General features: G+C 45.3%; 2 protein-coding genes across 6 annotated transcripts in view; one reads left to right on the top strand and one right to left on the bottom strand.

Moving 5' to 3' along the window:
• The window catches only part of nherf1b (NHERF family PDZ scaffold protein 1b), a 35,191-nt gene extending 15,011 nt beyond the window's left edge, over positions 1-20,180 (top strand). The window contains exons 2-6 of the mRNA XM_014203504.3: positions 10,816-10,986; positions 12,788-12,941; positions 16,185-16,228; positions 17,822-17,935; positions 18,911-20,180. Coding sequence (XP_014058979.1) covers positions 10,816-10,986; positions 12,788-12,941; positions 16,185-16,228; positions 17,822-17,935; positions 18,911-19,057 — 630 coding nt within the window. The 3' untranslated portion in view covers positions 19,058-20,180. The remainder of the gene's footprint in view (positions 1-10,815; positions 10,987-12,787; positions 12,942-16,184; positions 16,229-17,821; positions 17,936-18,910) is intronic.
• A 157-nt stretch (positions 20,181-20,337) lies between these two features.
• caskin2b (CASK interacting protein 2b) overlaps positions 20,338-25,432 on the bottom strand; it is a 95,077-nt gene continuing 89,982 nt past the window's right edge. For all 5 annotated transcript variants that reach the window (XM_045720291.2, XM_045720292.2, XM_045720293.2 and 2 more), the window contains 4 exons: positions 25,047-25,259; positions 22,997-24,923; positions 22,626-22,908; positions 20,338-22,142 (listed from right to left, as the gene is read on the bottom strand). In XM_045720291.2, the coding sequence (XP_045576247.2) occupies positions 22,046-22,142; positions 22,626-22,908; positions 22,997-24,923; positions 25,047-25,259 (2,520 nt within the window). In that variant the 3' untranslated portion in view covers positions 20,338-22,045. The remainder of the gene's footprint in view (positions 22,143-22,625; positions 22,909-22,996; positions 24,924-25,046; positions 25,260-25,432) is intronic.

Below are 25,432 nucleotides of genomic sequence, written 5' to 3'. Positions count from 1 at the left end.
ATAATTCCTTATATTAAGCAAACCAGACATCACAATTTACCCAACATTTATTTATGTATAGCCAGGGGCACGCGCTAACACTCAGACATAATTTACAAACAAAGCATTTGTGTTTAGTGAGTCTGTCAGATCAGCGGCAGTAGGGATGACCAGGGATATTCTCTGTTTAGTGAGTCTGTCAGATCAGCGGCAGTAGGGATGACCAGGGATATTCTCTGTTTAGTGAGTCTGTCAGATCAGCGGCAGTAGGGATGACCAGGGATGTTCTCTTGATAAGTGTGTGAGTTGGACATTTTTTTCTGTCCTGTAAAGCATTCAAAATGTAACAAGTACTTTTGGGTGTCAAAGAAAATGTATGGAGTAAAAAGTACATTATTTTCTTTAGGAATGTAGTGAAGTAAAAGTTGTCAAAAATATAAATACCCCCCCAAAAATACTTAAGTACTACTGTAAAGTGTTTTTACTTAAGTACTTTACTTAAGTACTTTACACCACTGGACAGTAGGGTGCATTGTTCACCCCTGCCACACTGACTGAAAAACCAGGTTTACAACAGTGAGTCTGTCAGTCAGACACTTATTAACTCTCTCCCCTATAGGGGGTTGAAAGGGTCACTAAACTAAGCTCTTGTCAAAATTACACATGACAATCACGAGGCTAAGGATTTGTCCTATTCCACTGAGTAACCATGGAGCTTTTGACTTTGTCATCTCTGAGGTTATTCTTTCACCTGATCAAGGGGGGTTGCGCAGCTTTCTACCACTTATTAAAACCCCAGGAGTTAGAGACCTGTTTAAAAGTTGCTGTGATAGCAGGCAGCAGCAGTGGACTGACTGCATGTCAGATCTATTGTATATAGAGGCCGGCTGAGTGCTTGCGGAATGCCTGGGTTGATGATTTGCGGGGCGCGTGGCAGAGGAGGGTGCCTAGACTTTGGACATTATCGATGGCACAAAATGCAGCCATGTGCAGCATGGAAAACTCTGCGAGAGCCAATGCCTATCAGGCAGAGCAAGACACATTCTCTGTCCATTACAGCTGCAGTAGAATATCTCTTGTATGATGTTATCATGAATTACAAACTGGGTGGTTCAAACCCTGAATGCTTATTGGCTGGAAGCTGTGGTGTATCGGACCGTATACCAAGGGTATGACAAATAATTGCAATAATTACGTTGGTAACCAGTTTTATAATAGCAATAAGGCACCTCAGGTTTTTGTGATATATTGCCAATATGCCATGGCTAAGGGCTGTATCCAGGCACTCTGCGTTGCGTCGTGCTTAAGAACAGCCCTTAGCCGTAGTATATTGGCCATATACCACACCCCCTCGGGCCTTACTGCTTAAGAATAACATGATTTAACATGAGTCTTTTTCCTGGATGTTGCCCTGTAGTTGAGTCACTCAGAGACCCTGGCATTCTGTAGTAATAATGACACACGTTACCCGGCTACAGTATGATGATGTCCTGGTGAATACACAGTAGTTACACTTCAGTCCTCTACTGGCTTCACATGGGGAAAATATTAACCAGGCATCTGGCAGAGTGGCAGCCGCTGGCATGGTGTATGAAGCTGTTTTCAAGCTGGTGAGGTGGTGACTTTGACAGCTGCCTTAGTGTTCCATTAGAAAGGCCCTCTGTGTCAAATATGGTCAGGGGAAGAGAATGAGAGGATGGACGATGCAAATTGCCTGAGATCATTAACCTTTGAGATATTTTACTAGAGCTCATCATGGTGTTTTACAGCTCTCCACAGCAGATCAGGTTTTGATGGGATGCCATCTCTGCTGTCAATCATTGACTCAGGTGCTGAAGAGACAGTGAAGCTCTCTTGACAGGGGTTTAGGTAAATAGTAAATATGGGTTAATATCAGGTAAGTATGAACTGAAAAAGGCTACAAAAGAGTGAAATAAGTGTTATTCTTTTTTTCCAGGTGATTTTGGTTGGGTTGTACATCCCAGGTATAAACAAGGTCAGTCAGTTTTAGTGGCAGTTGTTTATCAGGAGTATGTTTGAGGTGTTGCAGCTACGTGGTGCCAGTTAAACAGAACTGTGGTGATACTGTACCTTATCTGGTATATACTGCTTCCTGAGGGGGTCATGTGTTATGGTGAACTGGGTTATATCATGCTCTGGGTGGGGGCTGTCAAATCTCTAACTTTCAGAAGAGATAGATTAAGAAAGAAGCATCACCAGCAGCTGCAGATAGGTGAGCATACCAGGCTTAATGATGCGGGTTAACAGTTGTGTGTAGATAAACTGTACTCTTAGAAAAAAGGGTTCCAAAAGGGTTCTTCAGTTGTCCCCAAAATAGAACCCGTTTTGGTTCCAGGTAGAACCCTTTTGGGTTCCATGTAGAACCCTCTGTGGGAAATGGTTCTACATGGAACCCAAAAGGGTTCTACCTGGAACTAAAAGGTTCTATCTAGTACCAAAAAGGGTTCTACAAAGGGTTATCCTATGGGGACAACCGAAGAACCCTTTTAGGTTCTAGATAGCACCTTTTTACAGGTTTGCTTGTTGGCGTGTGTGTTGGTTTGTTAGCATGTTCAGGCTGGTTAGTTAGTGTCTGCAGTAGGCCTACAGTGGTTTTCCGGCCCTCAGTAGAGTGTATGCAGACAAAATTCACATTCTACAGCACAACAGAAGAGTCATGTCTTAATTGTAAATCTAACAATGACTCAATAATCCATGCCTTCTGGGAATGCTATAAATCTGGAAGTTATGGGCAGAGTTAGAAAGTTGACCTTCATAAGTATTACCATGTAAATTTACTTTTAATCCATCTGTCTTCATATTTCAAGACATGGGGTATGGGGGGGTAGTGAGATATCCAATGGGTGGGACAATTCTCTTCTCATCTTGAAAAAACGTATATACTTAAAAACTGGAAATCAACCAATCCTCCATCGTTAAAACAATGGAAAGGTCAATTGCTTTATTATGTAAATGTTGAAAGTGCGTGGGCGACGAAGAGAAACAAGATGGTGCCGTTTGAGGCCATGAGAGGGATGCAGATGCTGGAGAAGGGGGTCTGAGCAGGTGGGTCTGGGTATGTGTGATGTCGTTGATGTTTGTGTATGTTTCGCTTTGTTAAAGAATTTATATAATAATCATACACATTTTTTTTGAGTGTCGGCAAACAGAGAGAAGTGTGTCTCGGCTTGAGGTTAGATGCAATTGAAAGCCCGGTACGTAGCAGGAAGGAAGAAATGGGCTAAAGCAGAGGATGCTAAGTCTCATTCTCTCCAATGACCTACCTGCTCCAAAGGTCCCCTTCCTAGACTTGGACTGGATGACGATGATATGATGGCTGTTCTATTTTTGCATCAGGCCATAGTAAAACATCTGGCACAATTGGCAGTCAGGGAAAGCCTGGTTTTGAATTATGACTCAAATGCTTTTAGTCAGTTTCAAGTAAGACCCAAGGTTTGTTAATGTGTTCGTTCGTACTGAAAGTGTTCCACTTGTTCATATGAAACTAGGGCTTCTGGTTGAGCCCACGTGTCAACAGTCGTCGGCCACAGATGATGGTGATCACAATATTTTTTCTTCCCTAAAAAGAAGATAGAGATGGTAATTGATAAGGTACTGCTTCTCCTCCCACCTGTCACCTCCATATAGAGGGTGTTAGTGAGTCCCTCCATGAGAATGACAGAGGACTTTTCCCATTATGGCGTCTGTGAGAGCACTGGCAGCTCCATTGACGCCATCTCCATTTTGAAGTAGTCAGTTTCCTTCTTCTACTACTTCAATGAGTTGGTAAACAAACTGAAAGAGTGCATACTGCAGCTGGAGTGTGTTGTCTGAACAGGTATAAAGACAAGGTTGGTGATTTACTGTCCCTTGCAGGTATGGCATGTTTGCTCAGGTCCCACCTGATGACCTGGATGGAATTATGTGATCCTTCCTTAACTTCAAAATGGTGAAAGTTCTCAATGGCGATGCCCTTGCGAAAAGGGGCTTTCCAGGCACTTGAGTTCCCTATCATTCTCCCTGGTGACAGCCAATGACCTGTCAGAACAGCTCCGAACCACTGACTTACTGTAAGTCACAGCTTTAGAAAGGGATGAGCCTCTGTACACCTGTGTGCCTCTAAATCCTCGTAGCTGTAAAACAGTGCTGTCACATTTGCTTGATGGTTTTGGTAACCAGCATGTAGAAATACCCATTAGACACCATCGCTAATTTACACTGGAAGTGTAGTCAAACCAATTCATTATTGTCAGTCAAGGTGTGGGCAGGATGGGAAATGGCTGTTTGTTTTTTCTACGTCTTCTGTGTGGTAGATGTGAGTGCTGTAACCAGTGGGACTGCAGGTATAGGGGTGTCTGTCTGTATTGTGTGTTTATTTCTCTTGCATGTGAGGAAGTTGACTACAGAGGGAAGAGTATGCTTCAGGAACGAAGTAGCAGTTCCTGTGTTGCGCACTTCCCCTCATGATGGAAAAGGTTGTGTCATCTTCATCCAGTGAACGTGTTCAGCTAGGAACCCATTCTCTTACACTCACTGTATGTCAAATCTATGCCTACGCATTTAAAATAGTCCACAAAGCACAATACTTTCTCTGGCTTTGAAAATGCTTACTAGTATGGTTATTTCTGATGATTCAGGATATGCAAAACCTTGTCATTTATTCACATAAATGTTAATACTAACTGTTCTCTCAGTTTCTCTCCCTGTATTAACTGTTATTCATGAGGTGTTGCTTCTCAGGTGACTGGAGATAGGAGGTTCCTGTGTGGGACCACAGACCCCAGAGATTATGACTGTTAGAAACCTCCTCATATACTAGTCAACACAAGGTGGGGTGGATATGTAGGTGCGGGGGATAGAGATGAGAGCATGGATATTCCTGAGAGGTCACTGAACTCAACGTGATTGGAGCACAATGTGCCCATATGTGAGATCTCTGGGAGCTTTAAGGGAACATGTTGTTTAAGGTATAGGCTTAGAAACAACTATCCAGGAGTTGTAGCACACAGTATTCCTATTTACAGTATATAATTACCACAGGAATTTTTCATTTCCTAAAACAAGATAAAGCTTAATATGATGTAATGAATTGACTGTTAACTATGTAATAGTTGGTCACTGTAATCTTCCCCCACCTGAGTGGTTACCATGACCAAACCCTTCCCTTCTGGAATTTGGAACCAGTAACTGCCTTTCCCTAATTGGACGTACTTTCCAGCGTTCTTCTCCCACATTCCCCAAATATTATGCCTTGATAGAGAGAACTAGGTTCTGGGAACCATTCAAAACAAAATAAAGAGTGAAAAGATTAGACAAATATTTCTGACCTGAGACTGAACTCAGGTCACGGCTGAGCTTATCTAAAACAAATATTGGTTTCATGTGGGAGACTTTTATAATAAAGAGACAGACAGTCACCCTAATTTTTACAATAGCACACCATATCATTTGCTATGGGTATTCCCTATATTCTATCAAAGCTGGGTTGTGTTTTCTCCCATTTAGTTCCTAATGAATGTGACGCAGGATATTGCGCAGGGGGGATGACTGTAAAACTGTCTGTTTGGGCTGACTGTTTTAAAAGACCACTGCAGGTGACTGTTCTTAAGGTATCTTCTATGCATTACTCCCTTCCTGCAGTGGAGAGGTTGAATGTAAACACACACACACACACACACACACACACACACACACACACACACACACACACACACACACACACACACACACACAGGACATGCAGTAGGAGTGAAGCACGGTTTCCTCCCCAGGAGAAGGCCCTGGTTTGTGTGTGTGCAGCAGATTCCACAGATTCCGTGCCCTCCTGGAGATTCTTCCCTGCTACCGATACAAACTGTCTTCTGTTATCCCAGCCAGCCTGCCTTGGTCCCTTTCTGTTGGTTGGCAGGGACGCTCAACGTTGGCCAGTTGACCTCATCCTTCCTGGCTGTGTTCCCCTGTGAATGTCTGTTATTAAAGCTGCAATATGTAACTTTTTGGGAGACCTGTCCAAATGCACATAGAAATGATAGGTATAGGTCTGTCATTTGCATTGAAAGCAAGTCTAAGAAGCGGTAAATTCTGTTCTATGTGCACTATTTCTATGCTTCCTGTTCTTAAATTTTATTTTTGGGTCTTTTACTTTCGGTTTTGTACACCAGCTTCAAATAGTTAAAATACTATATTTTTGGTTATGGAAAATATATTTTACAGCGGTTTCGATGGTACAATGATTTTGTACACTACACTATACTTGCTTGTTTTGTTACATTAACTGACATTAGGACTAGCTATTAGAATTTTAGCAACCAGGAAATGACGGAGCAATTTCTGCATAGTCCACCTTAAGAGGAAAAGGACTCCAATTGGACTAAAACAGATCTGTCCTTGTCAGACAATGTGCTTAGTGCTCGTCTGTAAAATGTGTGGTAAGACTTGTGCAGTGGACAGTCAATGGGATCTACATACCAGAAGGACATCCTCAAGCCATGCTGTATTTTTCTTATCTACCATGACCTTCCATGACCCCGTGTTTCAAGCCTTCAATTTGTAGGACGCAGGTGCACCCTCAGTCACTCTTCTTCATTTTGAAGGGAAAATCCTTTGTGGCGTACAGTTTGCGTTTAATAATGTAGCAAAACGGAGATTTCACACCAAAAACAGGAAGCAGAGAAACCACTGTAACCAGCTTTTTCAGTTTAACTAGGACTTTGGGTAGAGAGGGACAACACCAAGAATTGCTCAGGGAGAATTAAGTTCCAATTAATGTGCTTTTTCGACATATTTTCTAATTTTCTCTTCTTTCATCTACTTTCCCTCTAAATATGCTTGTTTGATCTTTATTGATATGTTGTGACAGTTGATTTTGATTTACTCACAGTTTGCAATGTATATTTTATATGGAGGTCTGGAATGAAGAACATGGAGGAGAATCAGACCAGATTAACATGTAAAATGTTTGTCAGTTTCAGCAGATGCAGAGTTACTCAACTTAAGTCTGATTGGCAGGATCAGTGTTTGGCACACTCCTGTTGCTCCCTGTCCTCCTAGCCACTCTGTTCCTCCAACTAGAAACTCCTACAGAGACATGTAATGAATTCAGGGGGCAGTTGAGCCTCATTCAAGCTCTGGCCAGCCCCAGCATTATTGATGTTGTCTCAGAGAGGATCAGTATGTCTTTGACAGCAAGAATGATCTACTGAACAGCCTAGTCTCTTTATGATAGACTAGTTATGTCTCAAGCTGTTGCATCTTGAGATGGCTGAGGGACCGTATGGGTTGTGGGGGAGGGGCTTTGCTTGGGCCATTCCTGAAAGCGGGAAGCAGGTGGAGTCTTCAGGAAACCTGTCTTTTCCTGTACCTCTACTCCACAGAAGGAGAGGCTGCGGCTCGTTGGAAGGGGAAGGCTTTGTGCGATTCCTTAAACAAAAGGCTTCTTCCGTTCTGAGTCTCAGTGACTACAGCGCTCCACCCAGCAGCCTGCCCCTGCCCCCTTTTTTTTACTCACTGATTGGACTGGCTAATACAGCACTCTACTCCTCCTTAAGACTGCAATCAACTTACATAAGACAAAGGCTATCGGTCATTCATGACTGCTCCACTTTGATGTAGTGTGTGTGTGTGTGTGTGTGTGTGTGTGTGTGTGTGTGTGTGTGTGTGTGTGTGTGTGTGTGTGTGTGTGTGTGTGTGTGTGTGTGTGTGTGTGTGTGTGTGTGTGTGTGTGTGTGTGTGTGTGTGTGTGTGTGTGTGTGTGGCTGATGGATTCTAGAATCTATTATACAGTTGAAGTCGGAAGTTTACATACGCTTAGGTTGGAGTCATTAAAACTCATTTTTCAAACACTCCACAAATTTCTTGTTAACAAACTATAGTTTTGGCAAGTTGGTTAGGACATCTACTTTGTGCATGACACAAGTAATTGTTCCAACAATTGTTTGCAGACAGATTATTTCACTTATAATTGTGACGATCGTCATAGAGAGGCGACCAAGGTGCAGCGTGGTTAGTGCTCATGATATTTCTTTATTTAACTCAGAACACTAAAACAAAACAATGGAAAACTAACGTCACGTTCTGCAGGCTTTACTGAGCTGTACAAAAACAAGATCTCACACTGAAGGAGGGAAAAAGGGCTGCCTAAGTATGATTCCCAATCAGAGACAACGATAGACAGCTGCCTCTGACTGGAAACCATACTAGACCAATAAAGAAAAAGACAACATAGAAATATAACACAAAGACTGCCCACCCCACACCCTGACCTAACAAAATAGAGAAATAAAACGTCTCTCTCAGGTCAGGGCGTGACAATAATTCACTGTATCACAATTCCAGTGGGTCAGAAGTTTACATACACTAAGTTGACTGTGCCTTTAAACAGCTTGGAAAATTCCAGAAAATGATGTCATGGCTTTAGAAGCTTCTGATAGGCTAATTGACATAATTTGAGTCAATTGGAGGTGTACCTGTGGATGTATTTCAAGGCCTACCTTCAAACTCAGTGCCTCTTTGCTTGACATCATGGGAAAATCAAAAGAAATCAGCCAACTGTAGACCTCCACAAGTCTGGTTCATCCTTGGGAGCAATTTCCAAATGCGTGAAGGTACCACGTTCATCTGTACAAACAATAGTATGCAAGTATAAACACCATTGTACCACGCAGCCGTCATACCGCTCAGGAAGGAGACGCGTTCTGTCTCCTAGAGATTAATGTACTTTGGTGCGAAAAGTACAAATCAATCCCAGAACAACAGCAAAGGACCTTGTGAAGATGCTGGAGGAAACAGGTACAAAAGTATCTATATCCACAGTAAAACGAGTCCTATATCGACATAACCTGAAAGGCCGCTCAACAAGGAAGAAGCCACTGCTCCAAAACCGCCATAAAAAAGCCAGATTACGGTTTGCAACTGCACATGGGGACAAAGATCATACTTTTTGGAGAAATGTCCTCTGGTCTGATGAAACAAAAATACTACTGTTTGGCCATAATGACCATCGTTATGTTTGGAGGAAAAAGGGTGCTTGCAAGATGAAGAACACCATCCCAACCGTGAAGCACGGGGGTGGCAGCATCATGTTGTGGGGGTGCTTTGCTGCAGGAGGGACTGGTGCACTTCACAAAATAGATGGCATCATGAGGAAGTAAAATTATGTGGATATATTGAAGCAACATCTCAAGACATCAGTCAGGAAGTTAAAGCTTGGTCGCAAATGGGACTTCCAAATGGACAATGACCCCAAGCATACTTCTGTTGTGGCAAAATGGCTTAAGGACAACAAAGTCAAGGTATTGGAGTGGCCATCACAAAGCCCTGACCTAAATCCTATAGAAGATTTGTGGGCAGAACTGAAAAAGCGTGTGCGAGCAAGGAGGCCTACAAACCTGACTCAGTTACACCAGCTCTGTCAGGAGGAATGGGCCAAAATTCACCCAACTTATTGTGGGAAGCTTGTGGAAGGCTACCCGACACATCTGACCCAAGTTAAACAATTTAAAGGCAATGCTACCAAATACTAATTGAGTGTATGTAAACTTCTGACCCACTGGGAATGTGATGAAAGAAATAAAAGCTGAAATAAATCATTTTCTCTACTATTATTCTGACATTTCACATTCTTAAAATAAAATGGTGATCCTAACTGACCACAGACAGGGAATGTTTACTAGGATTAAATGTCAGGAATTGTGAAAAACTGAGTTTAAATGTATTTGGCTAAGGTGTATGTAAACTTCCGACTTCAACTGTAGGTGTCAATCAAAGTCTCGTCAAAAGTGTATTTGGAAAAATTGATTATGTCAATAATCATATTGGCCAATAGGGGGAGTATGGGGTTGTTGGGTCAGGGAGACATTGATTATGATTGTGTCATTTTTTTTGTCTCCTGTTTTATATCTGTGCTGTATTTTATTCTGCGCCTACATTTTAACATTCCCTGAGGCTTTGTAAAACTCTGTGAAAGGTCCCCTTACTAAAAAAAGACTACTTGTGTTCTCTTACCGACGGATGGGAGTAGCTGGACTTGGTCAAGTTTTTTCCTGGATGACAATACAGTGCTATGTCTTCCTGTCATCTCAGAGAGGCAGGAGGACAGGGGTCACCTCCCAGCCTGCTATTGTCCTGCCCTGGGCTCACTGGGCTGACTGGGCTCACACAACACAGGGGCCTGGCCCTCAGGAACTGGCCCTTCCTCAGGCCGGGGTAGTGGCTCCATGCCTCCTGGCTTCTGCCCTGCCCCTCCCATTCCTCCCTACACCAACACAGCTCCAGTCACATGCTCTGTATACCCTCCTATTCTGTACACCCTCCTATTCTGTACACCCTCCTATTCTGTTAGACTCCTTTCCTTCCTCTGGTGTAATTTTAGTCTGATTTGATCATCAATGTCATGGTCTTAAATGTAGCCTATTACTGCATTTCATACCATATCAGCATACTGGACATATGGGAAGGAAGGGGATATCTAGTCAGTTGGCACAACTGAATCCATTCAACTGAAATATGTCCTCCGCATTTAACCCAACCCCTTCACGCCCACGTCATCGACGCCCGGGGAGCAGTTGTAGTTGGGGGTTAACTGTCTTGATCAATGGCTTGCAGATTGAAACCAGCGACCTTTCGGTTACTGGCCCAATACCTCTAGGCTACCTGCCGCCCGATATTGGGATGTGTAAATGGTTAAGGAAAAACATTTTTTTGTGAATGTGAACCATTTCATGTAAGTTCTGTGAATGTGATTCATTGTCTTAGCACCGGAAACCAGGAGAGTGGAAGGAGAAAGTAGATTCTCCAACAGGATAATATTCAACTAACTGTGTTTCATCTCTTCATCAGGACGTGCAGAGTGATCTGAGGCCGCGTCTGTGTGTGATCAAGAAGGGGCCTCATGGCTACGGCTTCAACCTGCACAGTGAGAAGGCCAGACCAGGCCAGTACATCAGAGCAGTGGATGAGGACTCACCTGCACAGAGGTCAGGCCTGCTGGCCAAGGACAGGATAGTACAGGTAACTATCTAGCTCACCTTTGACCTCTGGCATCATACTTTATTATTATTATTATTATTATTACATGTATAGTAATAGTACATTACTATTGTTAGTACTATTCAATGCACAGTACTATTATTACTGTATAGTAGTAAATTGAATAATATTGTATTAATGAAAATACTTCTGTATGTCATGCAAGCTTTTCTAAAACTACGGGACTTGTCTTTAATGGCCTTGGCACAATTCAGTCTTGTTGGTTGAGGTGTAGAGTGAGGAGGACTGTGAGTGGTAGTAACAGTCTCTGTGTGGGGTCCTAATCTCATAGGAGGGGAGAGGTGGACACTGTCACTGGGAGTTAGATCAGACTGGGATAATCCAGCTTTGTCACTGGTGACTTGTCTGCACTTTACCACCCCAGTCTATCCTGCTCATTACTCAGTACTGTTGAGGTGTGTGTGTGTGCGTGTGCGTGTGCGTGTGTGTGTGTGTGTGTGCGTGTGTGTGTGTGTGTGTGTGTGTGTGTGTGTGTGTGTGTTGTCAGAGGTGTGTCTGGCTGCCCTCATTCTACTCTAGTCACTGTTTAGTGAAAAAGGAGAGAGGAGAGTTGAATCCTTGAGACAGAGAGGGGTTTCCATCCCCCAGCGGGCCCCACACTCCCACCACCCACTGAGGACTGTATTCTTTCTGTTAAATGGACAGCTATTGTTACTGCCGAAGCATGTATTGTTTAGTCTCCTTCCTGGGACTGTGGTAGACAGGCAGGCCCACCCTATGACCGACACAGATACACACACATGCACGCATTACACTCATGCGCATACCCACGTACACACACAGACACGTAATTGTTATTTTTTTTAATGTAACCTTTATTTAATTAGGCAAGTCACGTACATGTAAACACACATGCACACACACGAAGATACTCACGCACGCATGCACACATACATGTGCACAAAATACACACTTAGAGCTCACAGAACCCACACATACAAAGTACACACATGCTATCTCAGCAGTGGTTCCTCAGAATGTTCAGCTGTCTGGGGAACAGATGACATCATGACATATGCTGGGCCAATGGCCTGATGGCTGAGATGGTGTTGCTAGCACTCTCTGGCTACTAGCAGTTGTTGCTATCTAAGAACCTACTGTATGAAGAGAAAGGAAAGTAGAATGTTGTTGCACTCCTTTATGTTATCTCTGAATTGTACACTGTTCTCTTCAGCAATGTTTCATTTGTATTCCGACTACGTACTACAGATTCTTATGCAACAGTGAAGAGTTTGACACTCATTTACCAAGCCCCTGGGAGAGATTCACTTCCTCTCTGTGTGTGTGTGTGTGCAGCAGCATATTCTGTGTTTGTGTGGAGAGACAGGATTTCCTGCTGGACAACAGACTGATGATAATATTGAAAACTGAGTCCTAGCTTTGATAAACAGGTTATCGTCCTCATTGTGAGAACAATGGAAATATGCAAGAAATAGTTCCCCATAAAGAGTTAGTTACTTGAACAAACTATGGTGCTGATGTGAAAGGGACACCTGTAGTTTTAGGCTGTTGGACTATCCTTCACCGTTTTGACTTGGTTAACTATAGTTACACTACTTATACAACTAAGGAGTTAATGCTTCATGAGCTGATTTGTACAGACATGACTCTTGTGTCTGTGTGTGTTTTGAAGTTCCTTACACTCTCTCTCTGTCTCTCTCCCCCTTCGCTCTCCCTCTCTCTGTCTCTCGCCCCCTCTCTCCCCTCTGCCCCCCTCTTTCTCCCCCCCTCCCCCTCTCTGTCGCTCCCCCTGTCTCTCCAGGTGAATGGTATGACAGTGGAGGGGAAGCAGCACTCGGAGGTGGTGGCAGCCATCAAGTCTGGTGGTGAGGAGACCTCTCTACTGGTTGTGGACACAGACACAGATGCCTTCTTCAGGAGGTGCAGAGTCGCTCCCACCCCAGAACACATCACAGGTGAGACCAGAAACATCTACAAGAAAGGGCCAGAACACGGTTGATGCAGTTTGGCTGGATTAGTGATCCTTTCTGTAGACATACGTGTCCAAGCATTCACACACAATGGATGTTATCAGCTTGCACGTTCCTCACTGTGTGTGTGAAGGACAGACCTCTGAAGCCCCTCACTCACACGATCCCTGATGGACATGGGAATCATCATCAGATCTGAGACAGCCTCACAGTGTAGGGAGCGTTTTGCCTCTGCAATCACCTCATATATATATATATTTTTAACTAGCCAGGTAATGATTAAACCACTTACTTCTCCTTTAACAGCCTCATTCAAGGTCTATAGTCCCCAGAGGTTTCTCTCTCAGGCCTGACCTCTTACCCCCCTGTCCCCTTGTCCTTGGTAAACACTAGCAGATTAAGGGTCTGTCTGACTGCTTGGCCAGGCTCCTCTGCTCCTCTCTCTCTGCCAAGGAACACAGACACAGAGACACACGGATACTGAGCTCATCTCATTTCCTGTCCCCTCACGTTGTTTGCTCGAGGTACAAAATCCGAACTCTTAGGTACGGGTCTAGAATCAGCTTAACTTCCCTGAATGTCAACCACTATTAAGGGCTAAATGCAAACTTCCCCCAACTGTCTAGGGTCAACTTCCCCCAACAACCACTGAGCTCTTCACAAAGAGAAGGCTGTTGTACCTCTGAAAGCCCCTAGAGGGAGCCACAGCCTGTAAATTGACTCCAGTGCTGGTGAGTCTGGCTGAAGATTGGCATTTATTGTCATGAATTTTGCCCTGGAGGCAGCTCTGCGGAGTAGTCACTAGCTGGTACAGCCACAAAGTCTTAAAATCAGATGTTTCACCTAACCTTAACCATAACCTTAACCACACTGCTAACCCTAACCTTAAAATAAGACCAAAAAGCACATTTTTGCTTTCATACATTTTTTATAATATAGTCAATAATTACTTTGTAGCTAGCACATGTAGCGGGAATCGTTTGGTTCTGCCTTCAAGGCAAGATTCATGACAATAAATGTCAATCTGTGTTTGGCTTGAGAGGCCAACTGTGCCCAAGTAACACTTGTTGAAACAGGGCGGTGGCCCATGACAGCACTTGGCTGGCTACTCTGAGTGCCATTCTGATGCCAACGGCCTCATAGAACGATGAAGCCAGCCCAGCCGACGCTATGACAACCATATGGGTGTGGAGGAAATCGGTGCCCTCTGTGTCTGGGACATGCATATTAGTCAGTGTGTGTGCTGCAAACACACACCCACCCCCCCCCCCACACACACACACCACCCTGCCCCAGACTGCCTTTATATTTCCTCTGCTTGAAGCTCTGCCATAAACAACAGTGAAGCGCTGCTGCCTGATCAGGCCAAAGATACTGTTTATTAAAAAGGTCTGTGCCTCTGAGTGAACTGTATTAATAAGATGGTGGGTAGAAGTAGACAATATTTATTTTTCATTTAACTAGGCAAGTCAGTTAAGAACAAATTCTTATTTACAATGACAGCCTAGGAACACTGAGTTAACTGCCTTGTTCAGGGACAGAACAACAGATTTTTACATTGTCAGCTCGGCGATTTGATCTAGCAACCTTTCGGTTACTGGCCCAACGCTCTAACTACTAGGCTACCTGCCACCCCTGTCAGTTAGTGCACCAATAAAAATTCAGTAGCTGCTTTGTTGTGATAAGAATGTCCTCTGTTTTACATGGAGGAATGTTCTTGTGTTCTGGGTCCACACTGGTTGTTTAGACAAGCATTTCACTACACCTGCAATAACATCTGCTAAATATGTGTATGTGACCAATAACATCTGCTAAATATGTGTATGTGACCAATAACATCTGCTAAATATGTGTATGTGACCAATAACATCTGCTAAATATGTGTATGTGACCAATAAAATCAGCTAAATATGTGTATGTGACCAATAACATCAGCTAAATATGTGTATGTGACCAATAACATTTGATTTGACAGCTGTCCATTGGCACGGTTACACCTCACAGTTGACTGATGATTGACATGCTGTGTCCTCTCCTCTGAATGAGTATAGTGAAGCAGTAAAAGGACATATAACTCCTGTTCCATCCAGGGGGATATATGGTCAGGTCTTAGTCCTATCTAACTTCCTGTGGTTTCTGCTATCGGCTTCGAGACCTGACTGAAAAATGCCCAACAGGAGCAAAATTCCATTGAGGCGTTGCCCAGGTAACTGCTCTATCTTGTTGCCCACTCAGAGGGCACCTGATCACCGTGACTTTGGTACACACTCAAGCACGTACACACACATACATGTGTGCGCAAACACGAGGCCAGACACACACACACACACATGGATGGACACACAGAGTCCACACTCCCCTCTCGCCACCCCTCTGGCCAGCACTTGTGTTTGGTTTCCAAGGCGTTGGCTCCAAGTGGCCTCTCAGCCTGTAGTGTTAGCTGTATTGGGACTGAAGAGCCTCTTGACCGTGTGCAAACAGTGAGGAGGGACCCAAGGAGCACAGAGGTACATAGAGACAGCTTCAACAGGTCTCAGAACAGCCCAGGGGGACGTAGACCAGGGTCAGGCTATCTTTAGATGATAACAGGTTACTATCTTAGTTCTCACCGATTGTCTGTCTGTCTGTGTGAGAGGAATTGAAGCATGGAAGGTAAGGGTCCGTCTTAGTATTCCACCAGCTCCGACCAGGGGTCAGTTGTTCATCAGTCAACTGTATCTGTTTTAGATAGACACACAGGTTTAGATATAGTGTATTGTCTCTTTCTGTGGTTGACTTAGCCAAGTGAAAACCATTCCTTAATATCCTTGTGACAGGGTTAGAGGAGAGTTTCTTACCAGGGCTATTTAATATAGGTTGGTCACTAGGGTACTGGGTTTCATATGCAGCAGCTTGTTTGGACGTGATGATGCGTGGCAGGTAACCAGGGTCAGAGAACATCTCTGTGAAGATGAACCCTGTTTGAATAATGGATGACCTACACATACCTGCGCTATGTAACAGAGTAGGTGTCGCTGGGATGAAACCTGAACTGGATATGAGTCACTCTGGAATTCTGTTCTGGTGTTAGACGGAGGTGGGACAGTTACAGGATATTTAGAACTGACTATAAGATTGGAGAATTTCCATGGTTAGATGTTGTTGAATGGTTGTGAATAGCTGGTATGGAGGAGGGAGTGTGAGTTTGTGTGGAGTCCATGACTGAGCAGTGTTCTCTTCTGCTTTCAGGAGCTTTGCCTGAGCCTGTCGTCAACGGAGACATGGAAAAGACGGTAAGACTTGGATACCTTATTGACCAAATATCGTAAAACTAACATTTGAGAGACAGACAGACAGACAGACAGACAGACAGACAGACAGACAGACAGACAGACAGACAGACAGACAGACAGACAGACAGACAGACAGACAGAGTTGCGCTCCCACAGAGTGGACTTCCCAAAACACTAGTCTTTTTTTCCTGGCACTGTGGAGGTCACTGACAGGTCAGCCCCTAGAAATGAAACACTGTGGATTAACTGCTTCTGCTTTGGCACTGACAGGCACCGTATCAGCTGAGCATTCATAGGGAGTGGACTAGTATTATTTCATAGGACTGTAGAGTGTGTGTATTGCTTCATATAATTTACTTTGTGTTGGTTGGTTCTCACTCTCTTTCCAGCGCACTCATTATTGAATAGAACAGACTGTTTCCAGCAGGCAGGCTGACCCAGGCAGGCTGACCCAGGCAGGCTGACCCAGGCAGGCTGGCCCAGGCGTCCTACTCTCTGTGTTGATATATGTAAATCCTGTGTAATCTGAATATATTCACTCAGGGAGCCAGGAGAGCAGTCTACCCTGACAGAACAGAACCAGGTCCAGGTGTCTGTAAGATATACAGTACCAGGGATAGTGTAGCCCTGTGCTCAGAGCCTGGTAAACAGGTATAGAGGGTTTACATGGTAATGCTGGATAACAAGCTGAAAGCAGTACACTGTTGTTTAGGCATGGAGAATTCATCAGCACCATGTTAATCCCTCTGAGGTATTTGGGCATAATCCCTTAGTAAGGGGACAGGCCAGCCCACACCTACCACCTACTGTACTGTAGACTCAGGTACAGAGAGAGATATCTGGCATATGATAGCAGCCCACTGTATTATCTGGGGATTCTCTATTGTGTGTTGTGATGTAATCTAGATATGGTCAGTGATTTGGAGGCTTGCCAAACAAACCGAAGAAGAAGATGTCATTAGGTTAACTCCAATACATTAATACTATGCTAATAGACTTCATCAGTAAAGAAGACAGGCGCAGGTCAGTAGTGAGACCCTAGTCCTCAGTCATTGACCATAATTTTAACCCCCAAATCTAACAGTCAAAACATTGGATTAAGTGAGAGGGGAGGCAGGGTAGAGAGGTGAGGGAAAGGCAGAGAGAGAGAGGAGTTGAGAGGTTAGGGTGAGGTCACTCTCCATGGGCTCGGTAGAAAGCGGATGTTTCCCGTTTTCAGGGATGCAGTACTTTCAACCTAACTTCCGTTTCCCCTGAAAAACGGAATGTTTTTTTACGCCTGCTATCTTAGATTAGGGTGAGGTCGGCACTGACATGGCAGAACAGGGTGATTGGGTCTTCTCTAATGCTCTGACCCCAGTAGGCTCTAGTAAACTGCTGCTGCCTCTACTGGCCTAGGGAGACATATCATACCACTTCCCAACCAGCATGGTCAGACAGTGTGTGTATGGGGCACAGTAAAGTCTGCCTCCCTGTGGGCAAACATAATATTGCAGCCAGACTCTCCATGGAGAGTTCTCTCAAACTTGACCCCCACTTTGGCTACTTGTATTTGATCTGATTTGTTGCTTGCTGTCTGTGTGTCCACTGCAGGTGAATGGAAATGGAAAACTGGCCAAAGAGGTGGAGCAGGACTCTAAGCTGTCAATCAGCCCATCTCCAAGCAACACCTCCTCCAACGCCTCACTCACAACCCCACCCACAGAGGTAAGTCCCGCCCTGAAAACACATGTGAAGCAGCATTATAAAGCAGCTGAAGTCTCAGTTCCCGCTCAGTTCCCGCTCAGCCCAGTCAAAACTGTTCGCTGCTCTGGCACCCCAATGGTGGAACAAGCTCCCTCACGACGCCAGGACAGCGGAGTCAATCACCACCTTCCGGAGACACCTGAAACCCCACCTCTTTAAGGAATACCTAGGATAGGATAAAGTAATCCTTCTAACCCCCCCCTTAAAAGATTTAGATGCACTATTGTAAAGTGGTTGTTCCACTGGATATTATAGGTGAATGCACCAATTTGTAAGTCGCTCTGGATAAGAGCGTCTGCTAAATGACTAAAATGTAAAATGTAAAATGTCATGATCTGAATGTGTTTCCATAATGACACAGTAATGTATAGTGTCTATTATTTGAGCACACTCTTGTAAAATAGGCTTTACTACTACAATATCAAAATATCAATTTCTTCTCTCTAGCCTCGTTTATACTTGGTGTTGACATGTGTCCTTTGTCGTGATCTTATCCACATTCTTATTGGGCCCACATTGTAGCCGTTGCATCTACATCTCTTATCCGTCTATTGTGACCAGATATCCTGGTCCCTCCCTGTATGAAAATGATTTGACAGATATTCTTTCAAAATAATATGTATTTATTTTGATACATTGATGCCATAAGTCAATGGCGTCAATTATTTTAGAGGGCGGGATAACGATTTAAATGGTTTCACCATCCAGATCTGTGTGTGACGCAAGATCAGATCACAATCAGTTCAATGTGTCTTTTAGTCATCTACACCTGTTTAAATATGCTGGCAAAATCAGAATGCGGACAAGATCAGTACACAGTACTCATGTTTAGAACCAGGTATAAACGGGGCTTGTGGCTCTTGTGCTTTCTCTCTCTACTTCTACTCCTCTCTCACACTCTCTTTTAACCCCTCTCTCTCCTCCCTGGTTGGTCAGTTGTCTGAGCCAGTGATCATGGGCGCCATCCCGGGTCTGAACCTGTCCCTGCAGCAGGTCAAGGAGCGTGCTCACCAGAAACGCTCTAACAAGAGGGCCCCGCCCATGGACTGGAGCAAGAAAAATGAACTGTTCAGCAACCTGTAGAGTACCTCGCCCTGCACACACCCACATCCAGTAGATACTCACATAGGTCAGTGAAGGAGAGGGACAGAGAGAGAGGGACGGAGAGAGAGAGGGGTTGTTCTAAGCCCCATGTTTTCTATGACTCATTAAAACCAGCAGTTTAACTATTGGTGAGGGAGAATACAGGTATATGTAAAATATATACACACATATGTATTATATTCCAGATGCTATAAATGATGTGCTAACAATATCTAGACGAATATGCCAATGTTGGAAAGGAAACAGCTAGATCAGATAAGAATCTTTGTATTGTGATTTGAAAATCAGTTTGTGTTTTGTACCTGGGTGTGTATGCCCAGAAGACCTTGGAAGTCCCTGCTGGTCATAGCCTGGTGCCTGTCAGTATAGTGGAGTAGGTCTCTCTTATGGCCATTCCTCTACACGTTAATCAGTCATTGAAACAATATTTTTTTTGCCTTAAATGAGAATGGGACCAGCCACTTACATACCTGTCTAGTCTATCACCTTTCAGACGCCAAGTAGCAAGCCACTTCACACTTCCAGTCAGATGCAAATGTCTTTCATGTAGCTGAGCTTTGGGTCAGTCGAGCTTCAGAAGAAATTTGCTTCTGACTGGAAGTGTGCAGAGATTTTTCCATGTTTGTCCAGTTTTTGCCTTCAGCACCTTCACTAATCAAGTCTGTGTGTGGTAGATTCTGCAAACCTTTTAGGGACCAAAACCCTGATGAACGACAACCACTGACAGTCAGTCAGTCATTGGGGAACGATATGTTGGTGCAGTGTCCATCCATACCAGTCTTACTTCAATAAATGTGAAGGCTGAAAACCTTACGTCCATAGCGTTGCCATTACCACTGTATATTGCGATACTTTTCATTTCAGTTTTTTTTTATTGCCATTGTCAAAATGCTTTGAGGATTTTACGTTTACGTAGATGTACTTAAACATAATTGCTTTCTTTAATAAGAATATAAATGTCTGCGCTTCACTAAATGTTATGTGTATGTTCAGTATTGAGAATGACAGTGAGATTCGCTATTTTCACTATTGAATTGTATGGGGGTGTCATGCTCTTAAACTGTTCATGTTATTTCTATACTGTATTAAATTGTACATCTCACCACTGTTGTCCCATGACTCTCCATTTAAATTAAGACTACAATAACATAAATGTTAGAAATCTATTTCTGTGCTATAAAGGTGTAGATGAAATGCACCCACTCTTAAAAGGCTTCTGGATATTTAAATCCAGAAATGAACGAGAGAATTCAACAGGATCAGACTTGAATATTTAATGGTTAACTGTAACCAAATGAAGATTCAGCTGGATGAAAAAACAGAATAACATATATCCACAGACCCATCTTAAATAAGGTGCCTCTTTCACATTCACGCAAGGCTCTCCTTCACCTCACCTCTTCAAAACCACGGTTCCTCCTCCCATAACAAAGCCAGGTGTGCGTGTTTAATGTGAGAGCAGCTTGAACTGAATAGGTGGGACATTCCTGAGAACGACAGAGATGAAACCCAGGTTACAGCCAGGGATCACATTCACACTGAAACAACAAACATTTACAGTACAGAGGACACTACACAATCATACAAGTCAGGGTTAATGATTTGAAAGTTGATGAGGAAGACAGAAAGACAGCATAGAAGAGTTCAAATATAGAGTCCAAATATGGAACATAGCCATATAATGCTGGGTGGACAGGGAAAAAAACAGACCGTTTTTTGATAACCATGTAGATAATTCATTTCATGTTACAATAAGGAAGACCAGAACCCCTTAACAATGGCTCTGCATTTTATGGAAATATTTAAGGAAAATCTGTACAAAGAACTTTGGTTGAATATGATTCTGCTCCCAGATATACCTATAAGTATACAATATACATATTTAGATACTCTAATTTAAATACTAGTTGGACTAATCTACATTAAAATGTTGTTTTTTTTCTTTCAAAAATAGTGTACATTATTAATATCTTGCATGTCATCCTCGGCTGTACAAAGCATGTATAACTCCTTATATTGACAGTGTGGACAGTGACAATAGCTAAATATGCTTTGAAAAGCAAAGGTCTTCTTCCCTTTTGTTTAAACAATATCATCCAGCACTTTTACATAGCTTCATAAAACCAGAAATTATATAGCATCTAGTCATTCTGTATTACTAAAGATTTTAACAGCACAAATGTACTGGCACCATGCCTTGAGGAAGACACAAAAACACTTTCATTGTGGTCAACTTGGTATAAAATGGATAAAATACAAGAGTATTGAAAATATCAACACGGTCCAATTGAAATGGTCAGACATAGTGAAATACAAAGGTCAAATGACAGATACAGCGTCTAATACAAATGGTATTGTATGGTAATATTCTGTCTAGGAATGGTTCCTCTATAGGACAGTATAAAAACACCACTTCTCCCCATTGTCTCTCTCTCTACTGCTGCAATGGCCAAACAATGACTTTACACAGAGGTGGATACTGTGAGAAAGGAGGGGAAGAAAGACACACCATCAAGACAAAGAAATGGAGGATGTTGGGTAGAATATGAAACAACCCAATACAACGGTGTACTGGTACAGTATGTTGTCCACCCCTCATGTATCTACAGTCAGTCAGGCCCTGTGTTGAAACCAACAGGGTTGTTGTGACTGATGGCAATGCACTGTAGAGCAGAGTTAAGTGCTGGTGTTGAAAGGAGAAGAAGTGGCAACATGGAGGCAGGGAGGAGGGAGATGGATACACACTGTTCATTAAAACCATCCCAGTCCATGGCACATCCTACAATGTAGTCCCATATGTTTCTGTTAGTCTGGTGGTGGGGGTTGGCCTGTAGTTTTAGGGGCGTCGGGGTCGGAGATAACACTTAGGTGGGGTGACCTGCTCCATTCTCCCTCTCATGGTCATTAGTACTTCCTGAGGTGAAGGGTCAAGGGTCAGTGGGCTGGTCAGTGGAGTGGATAGAGGGCTTAGTCCAGCATGGCATCCAGCTGGTCAGCAAGGTCATCAAACATGTTGCCAATGTCATCCAGAATGTTGCCCGCTGACTTCACTGTGTTAGCCCCACTGTCAGGAGGTGGAAAAAGAAGCAGGGTTTAGTCATGGAGATAGATAGAGGACTCAAGTGCTCAAAAGCCTGTTTTATCAAGGGCAGCGCCATTGAGGACTTTCACCATTTTGAAGTAGTCAAATATGGGTTAAGGAAGGATCACATAATTCCATCCAGGTCATCAGGTGGGACCTGAGCAAACATTCCATACCTGCAAGGGACAGTAAATCACCAACCTTGTCTTTATACCTGTTCAGACAACACACTCCAGCTGCAGTATGCAACCTTTCAGTTTGTTTACCAACTCATTGAAGTAGTAGAAGAAGAAAACTGACTACTTCAAAATGGAGATGGCCTCAATGGCACTGCCCATGCTCTCAAAGACACCATAATGGGACAGATATAATGTTGCATGAATGCTACTTCAGTTCACATAAACAGTAGAGTGTATATGGCCTGTAAATACAGGAAATGGTGAGGTGTTTATCGTGTTCTCTTACCCGTCAGTGCTGTCCTCCTGGGTGAGTTTTCTCTCCACAGCCTGCAGTGCTGCCTCCAGAGAGGTGCTGGTCTGCTCCAGCCTCTGCTGCTGCACCACCTCTAACCCCGGGCCAGACTCTACCCCTGGGCCTGGGCCGACCACACAGATCTGGGGCTTGCCTGTCTGGGCTGCCTGGCTCTGAAGCCCTGGGGCTGTGGGACACCGGCTGGGTGTGGGTGATGGTGGGGCTGAGAAGGCAAGACTCTGTACCACGTTGACAGTCATAGTGGGCGGCACTATGGCTGTTGGACAGGAAGCAAAAGCAGAAACTCAGAATTGATGATAAAAACAGAAAGACATAATAATGAGCTTCCACGTGTAATAAGTTACCTGTAGCAGCAGCCAGACTGTGTCGGGACGGTTTTGGGGCTGTGACGGGGGGTCTGTGGGAGCTGTGAGGCTTGGGGGAGACGGGGGGTTTGAGGGGTGTGCCTGTCCTTGCTAGGTTCTCCAGCCCTTCCAGACTGGCCTCGCTGATCCTCAGACTGACCAGACTCACCTCCTCACAGCTCTGGGACTGGGCCCTGCTGCCTGGACTGGAGTCTGACTCTATCTGGCCCTCACTGTCACTGGTGGGAGAGCTGCCAGCATGGTCTTTAGGCTTGTATCTCCGCTTCACAGTGTCTGACTCCTTCAGGTTAAACTCAGGCACCTCCAGGGCTGTCTTGGTGGGCCCGTTCTTGTCTGCCGGGATCTCCACAGTGCTCTCGGCCCTGAGCGGCCCTCCCACCTTGGGCCTCTGCTTGATGGTGAGGTTGCCCTCCTCAGCAAAGGGGATACACTCGCTGGAGCTATTGTGAGGGGATGAGGAGCCATCCAACCCCGGTGCCTTAGGTTCCTCCTCCTCAGAGTCTGACTTCACCCCTCGCTCTGGGTCATGGTCTGGGATGTCGGTCTGGGCTGGAACACATTCGCTCTGCACCCTCCTCTTCATCCCTGCGGAGGCCTCTCTGGGCTCCAGTCCTGAGGGGGTGAGGCTGGGGAGGAGAGGCTCTGGTTGGAGGAGGTCCAGCCTGGGCCTGGACAGGCTCTTGCCCTCAGTGGAGGCCTCCAGACAGGCTGCGATGCTCCTCACGCTCCCTGGGCTGTCTGTCTCCACCCCCCCAGGAGAGGGCGCCATATTCTCCATGGACCCAACGCTGGGGCTGCTGCTCACCGAGCTCAGTCTCTTGGGTGGGGCTGGAGGGGGACCCTTTTTACGAGCGCGCACGGCAAAGGACTGGCTACGCCCCACAGTGCCGTACTTTACGGGTGTGGTCTGCATGCCTGCCAGCTGGCTGCGTCCAGGCCGGCGGGTCAGGGTGGCGTAGGACTCTAGGGTGCTAGAGGGCGGAGCCAGGTCGTCATCCTCTTCGTCTGGTTCGCCGTCTGACAAGGCATAGCGTGTCAGGCTCTGACTGCGCTTCTTAGGCGGGGCCAGGGTCATGGCGTGGTAGGTGTGTGCCAAGGGCTTGGTGGGCGAGCCGTAGCTCAGGTCGGTGCTGCCACAGTGGGAGTGGAGGTAGCTGAAGCCCCTCTGGGCCGGGGAGCCCTGGGGAGAGGAGCCTAGGGAGTGAGACCCAGGGCCTTTAGGCTTGGCTGGGATGGCTGGGTACTTGAACACGGTGGCTGCCCCCAGGGGGACCTGCTTGGGCAGCTGCTGCTGTAGTATGGACCTCTGGTCCCAGCCTTCTGGAATGTTCCTCTCCTTGGCAGGGCTGCTGTCAGCACTGAGGCTGGTAGAGGTGCTGCTGCTGCCTAGGCTCTCCTGTGAGCGGCTGTGGGGAGTGATGGAGGCCGTGGGGGGGTCCTGGGAGCGCCCTGAGCCCCTGGACCGGGCGTCAATGCTCTCTTGGCTCCGAGACATGCCCACGGCACTCTTGATGGCCAGGCCCTCCTGGTAGTGGCTGGACATGGCTGTCTGCAGCTCAGCGCTCAGCTCGCTGTCCTGGAAGGTCAGCATCTTGGGGGTGTGGGGCGAGGGGCAGTCAGAGGCGCTGTCAGGGGGCTCGATGGTGACCAGGTGAAGGGCTCCAGGGGGCTTGCGGCGCAACGTGCCCTGGCCTGATTCTGCAGCTAGGATGGCCCTCTGGATGTCACACAGCTTCTTCACGGCCAGCATCATCTTCTTCTGGTGGCCCAGCTTGGTGATGCCTATCTCCTGCAGGTCCTCCCAGGTCAGGTCCCGTACGATGCTGATGGAGTCATAGCCGTTCTCTGACAGCTTCCTTTGGTACTGAGGCAGGCCTATGGTACTCAGCCACTCCCCCAGGTCTGCCTGGAGTAGGAGAAGAGTCACAGTCAGACCTACACAGTTGAAACCTTTACGAAAGTAATGTAAAACCTGACCTGCACACAAAAGCAGACAGACAGACAGACACATGCATCAGTAAGACCTTACCGGGATGTATTCAGGCAGCCACTCTGGGATGCTGAGGTTTCCTATCTCGATTGAGATCTTCTTGCGGTGGCCTGGCTTGGTGACGCCGATGGCCGTCAGGTCCTCTGGGGTCATCCTGCTGATGGTGGGGACGTCGTAGCCGGCCGTGATGAAGTTCCCAGTGTACTGCTCCAACTGGAAGTCACTCAGCCACTGGTAGATGGCCTCTGCATCCTACACCAGAGGGGAGGGGTTGAGTATCACATTGACATCAATTACTGGCCTATTCACTGTCCTCCTTTCTTTTAATAGATACATTTATTTCACTGTGGCATACAGAGTACACAGAAAAATACAATCATGAGTGGTAATGTGTGGCAAACATGGACAATATTTCCAGTCCTGCG

Source organism: Salmo salar, chromosome 06 (assembly GCF_965601325.2).
Source record: "Salmo salar chromosome 06, fSalSal1, whole genome shotgun sequence".
NCBI lineage: Eukaryota > Metazoa > Chordata > Actinopteri > Salmoniformes > Salmonidae > Salmo > Salmo salar.
Note: the sequence above shows the minus strand (reverse complement) of the source record. Positions and strands in the feature narration are given on the sequence as shown.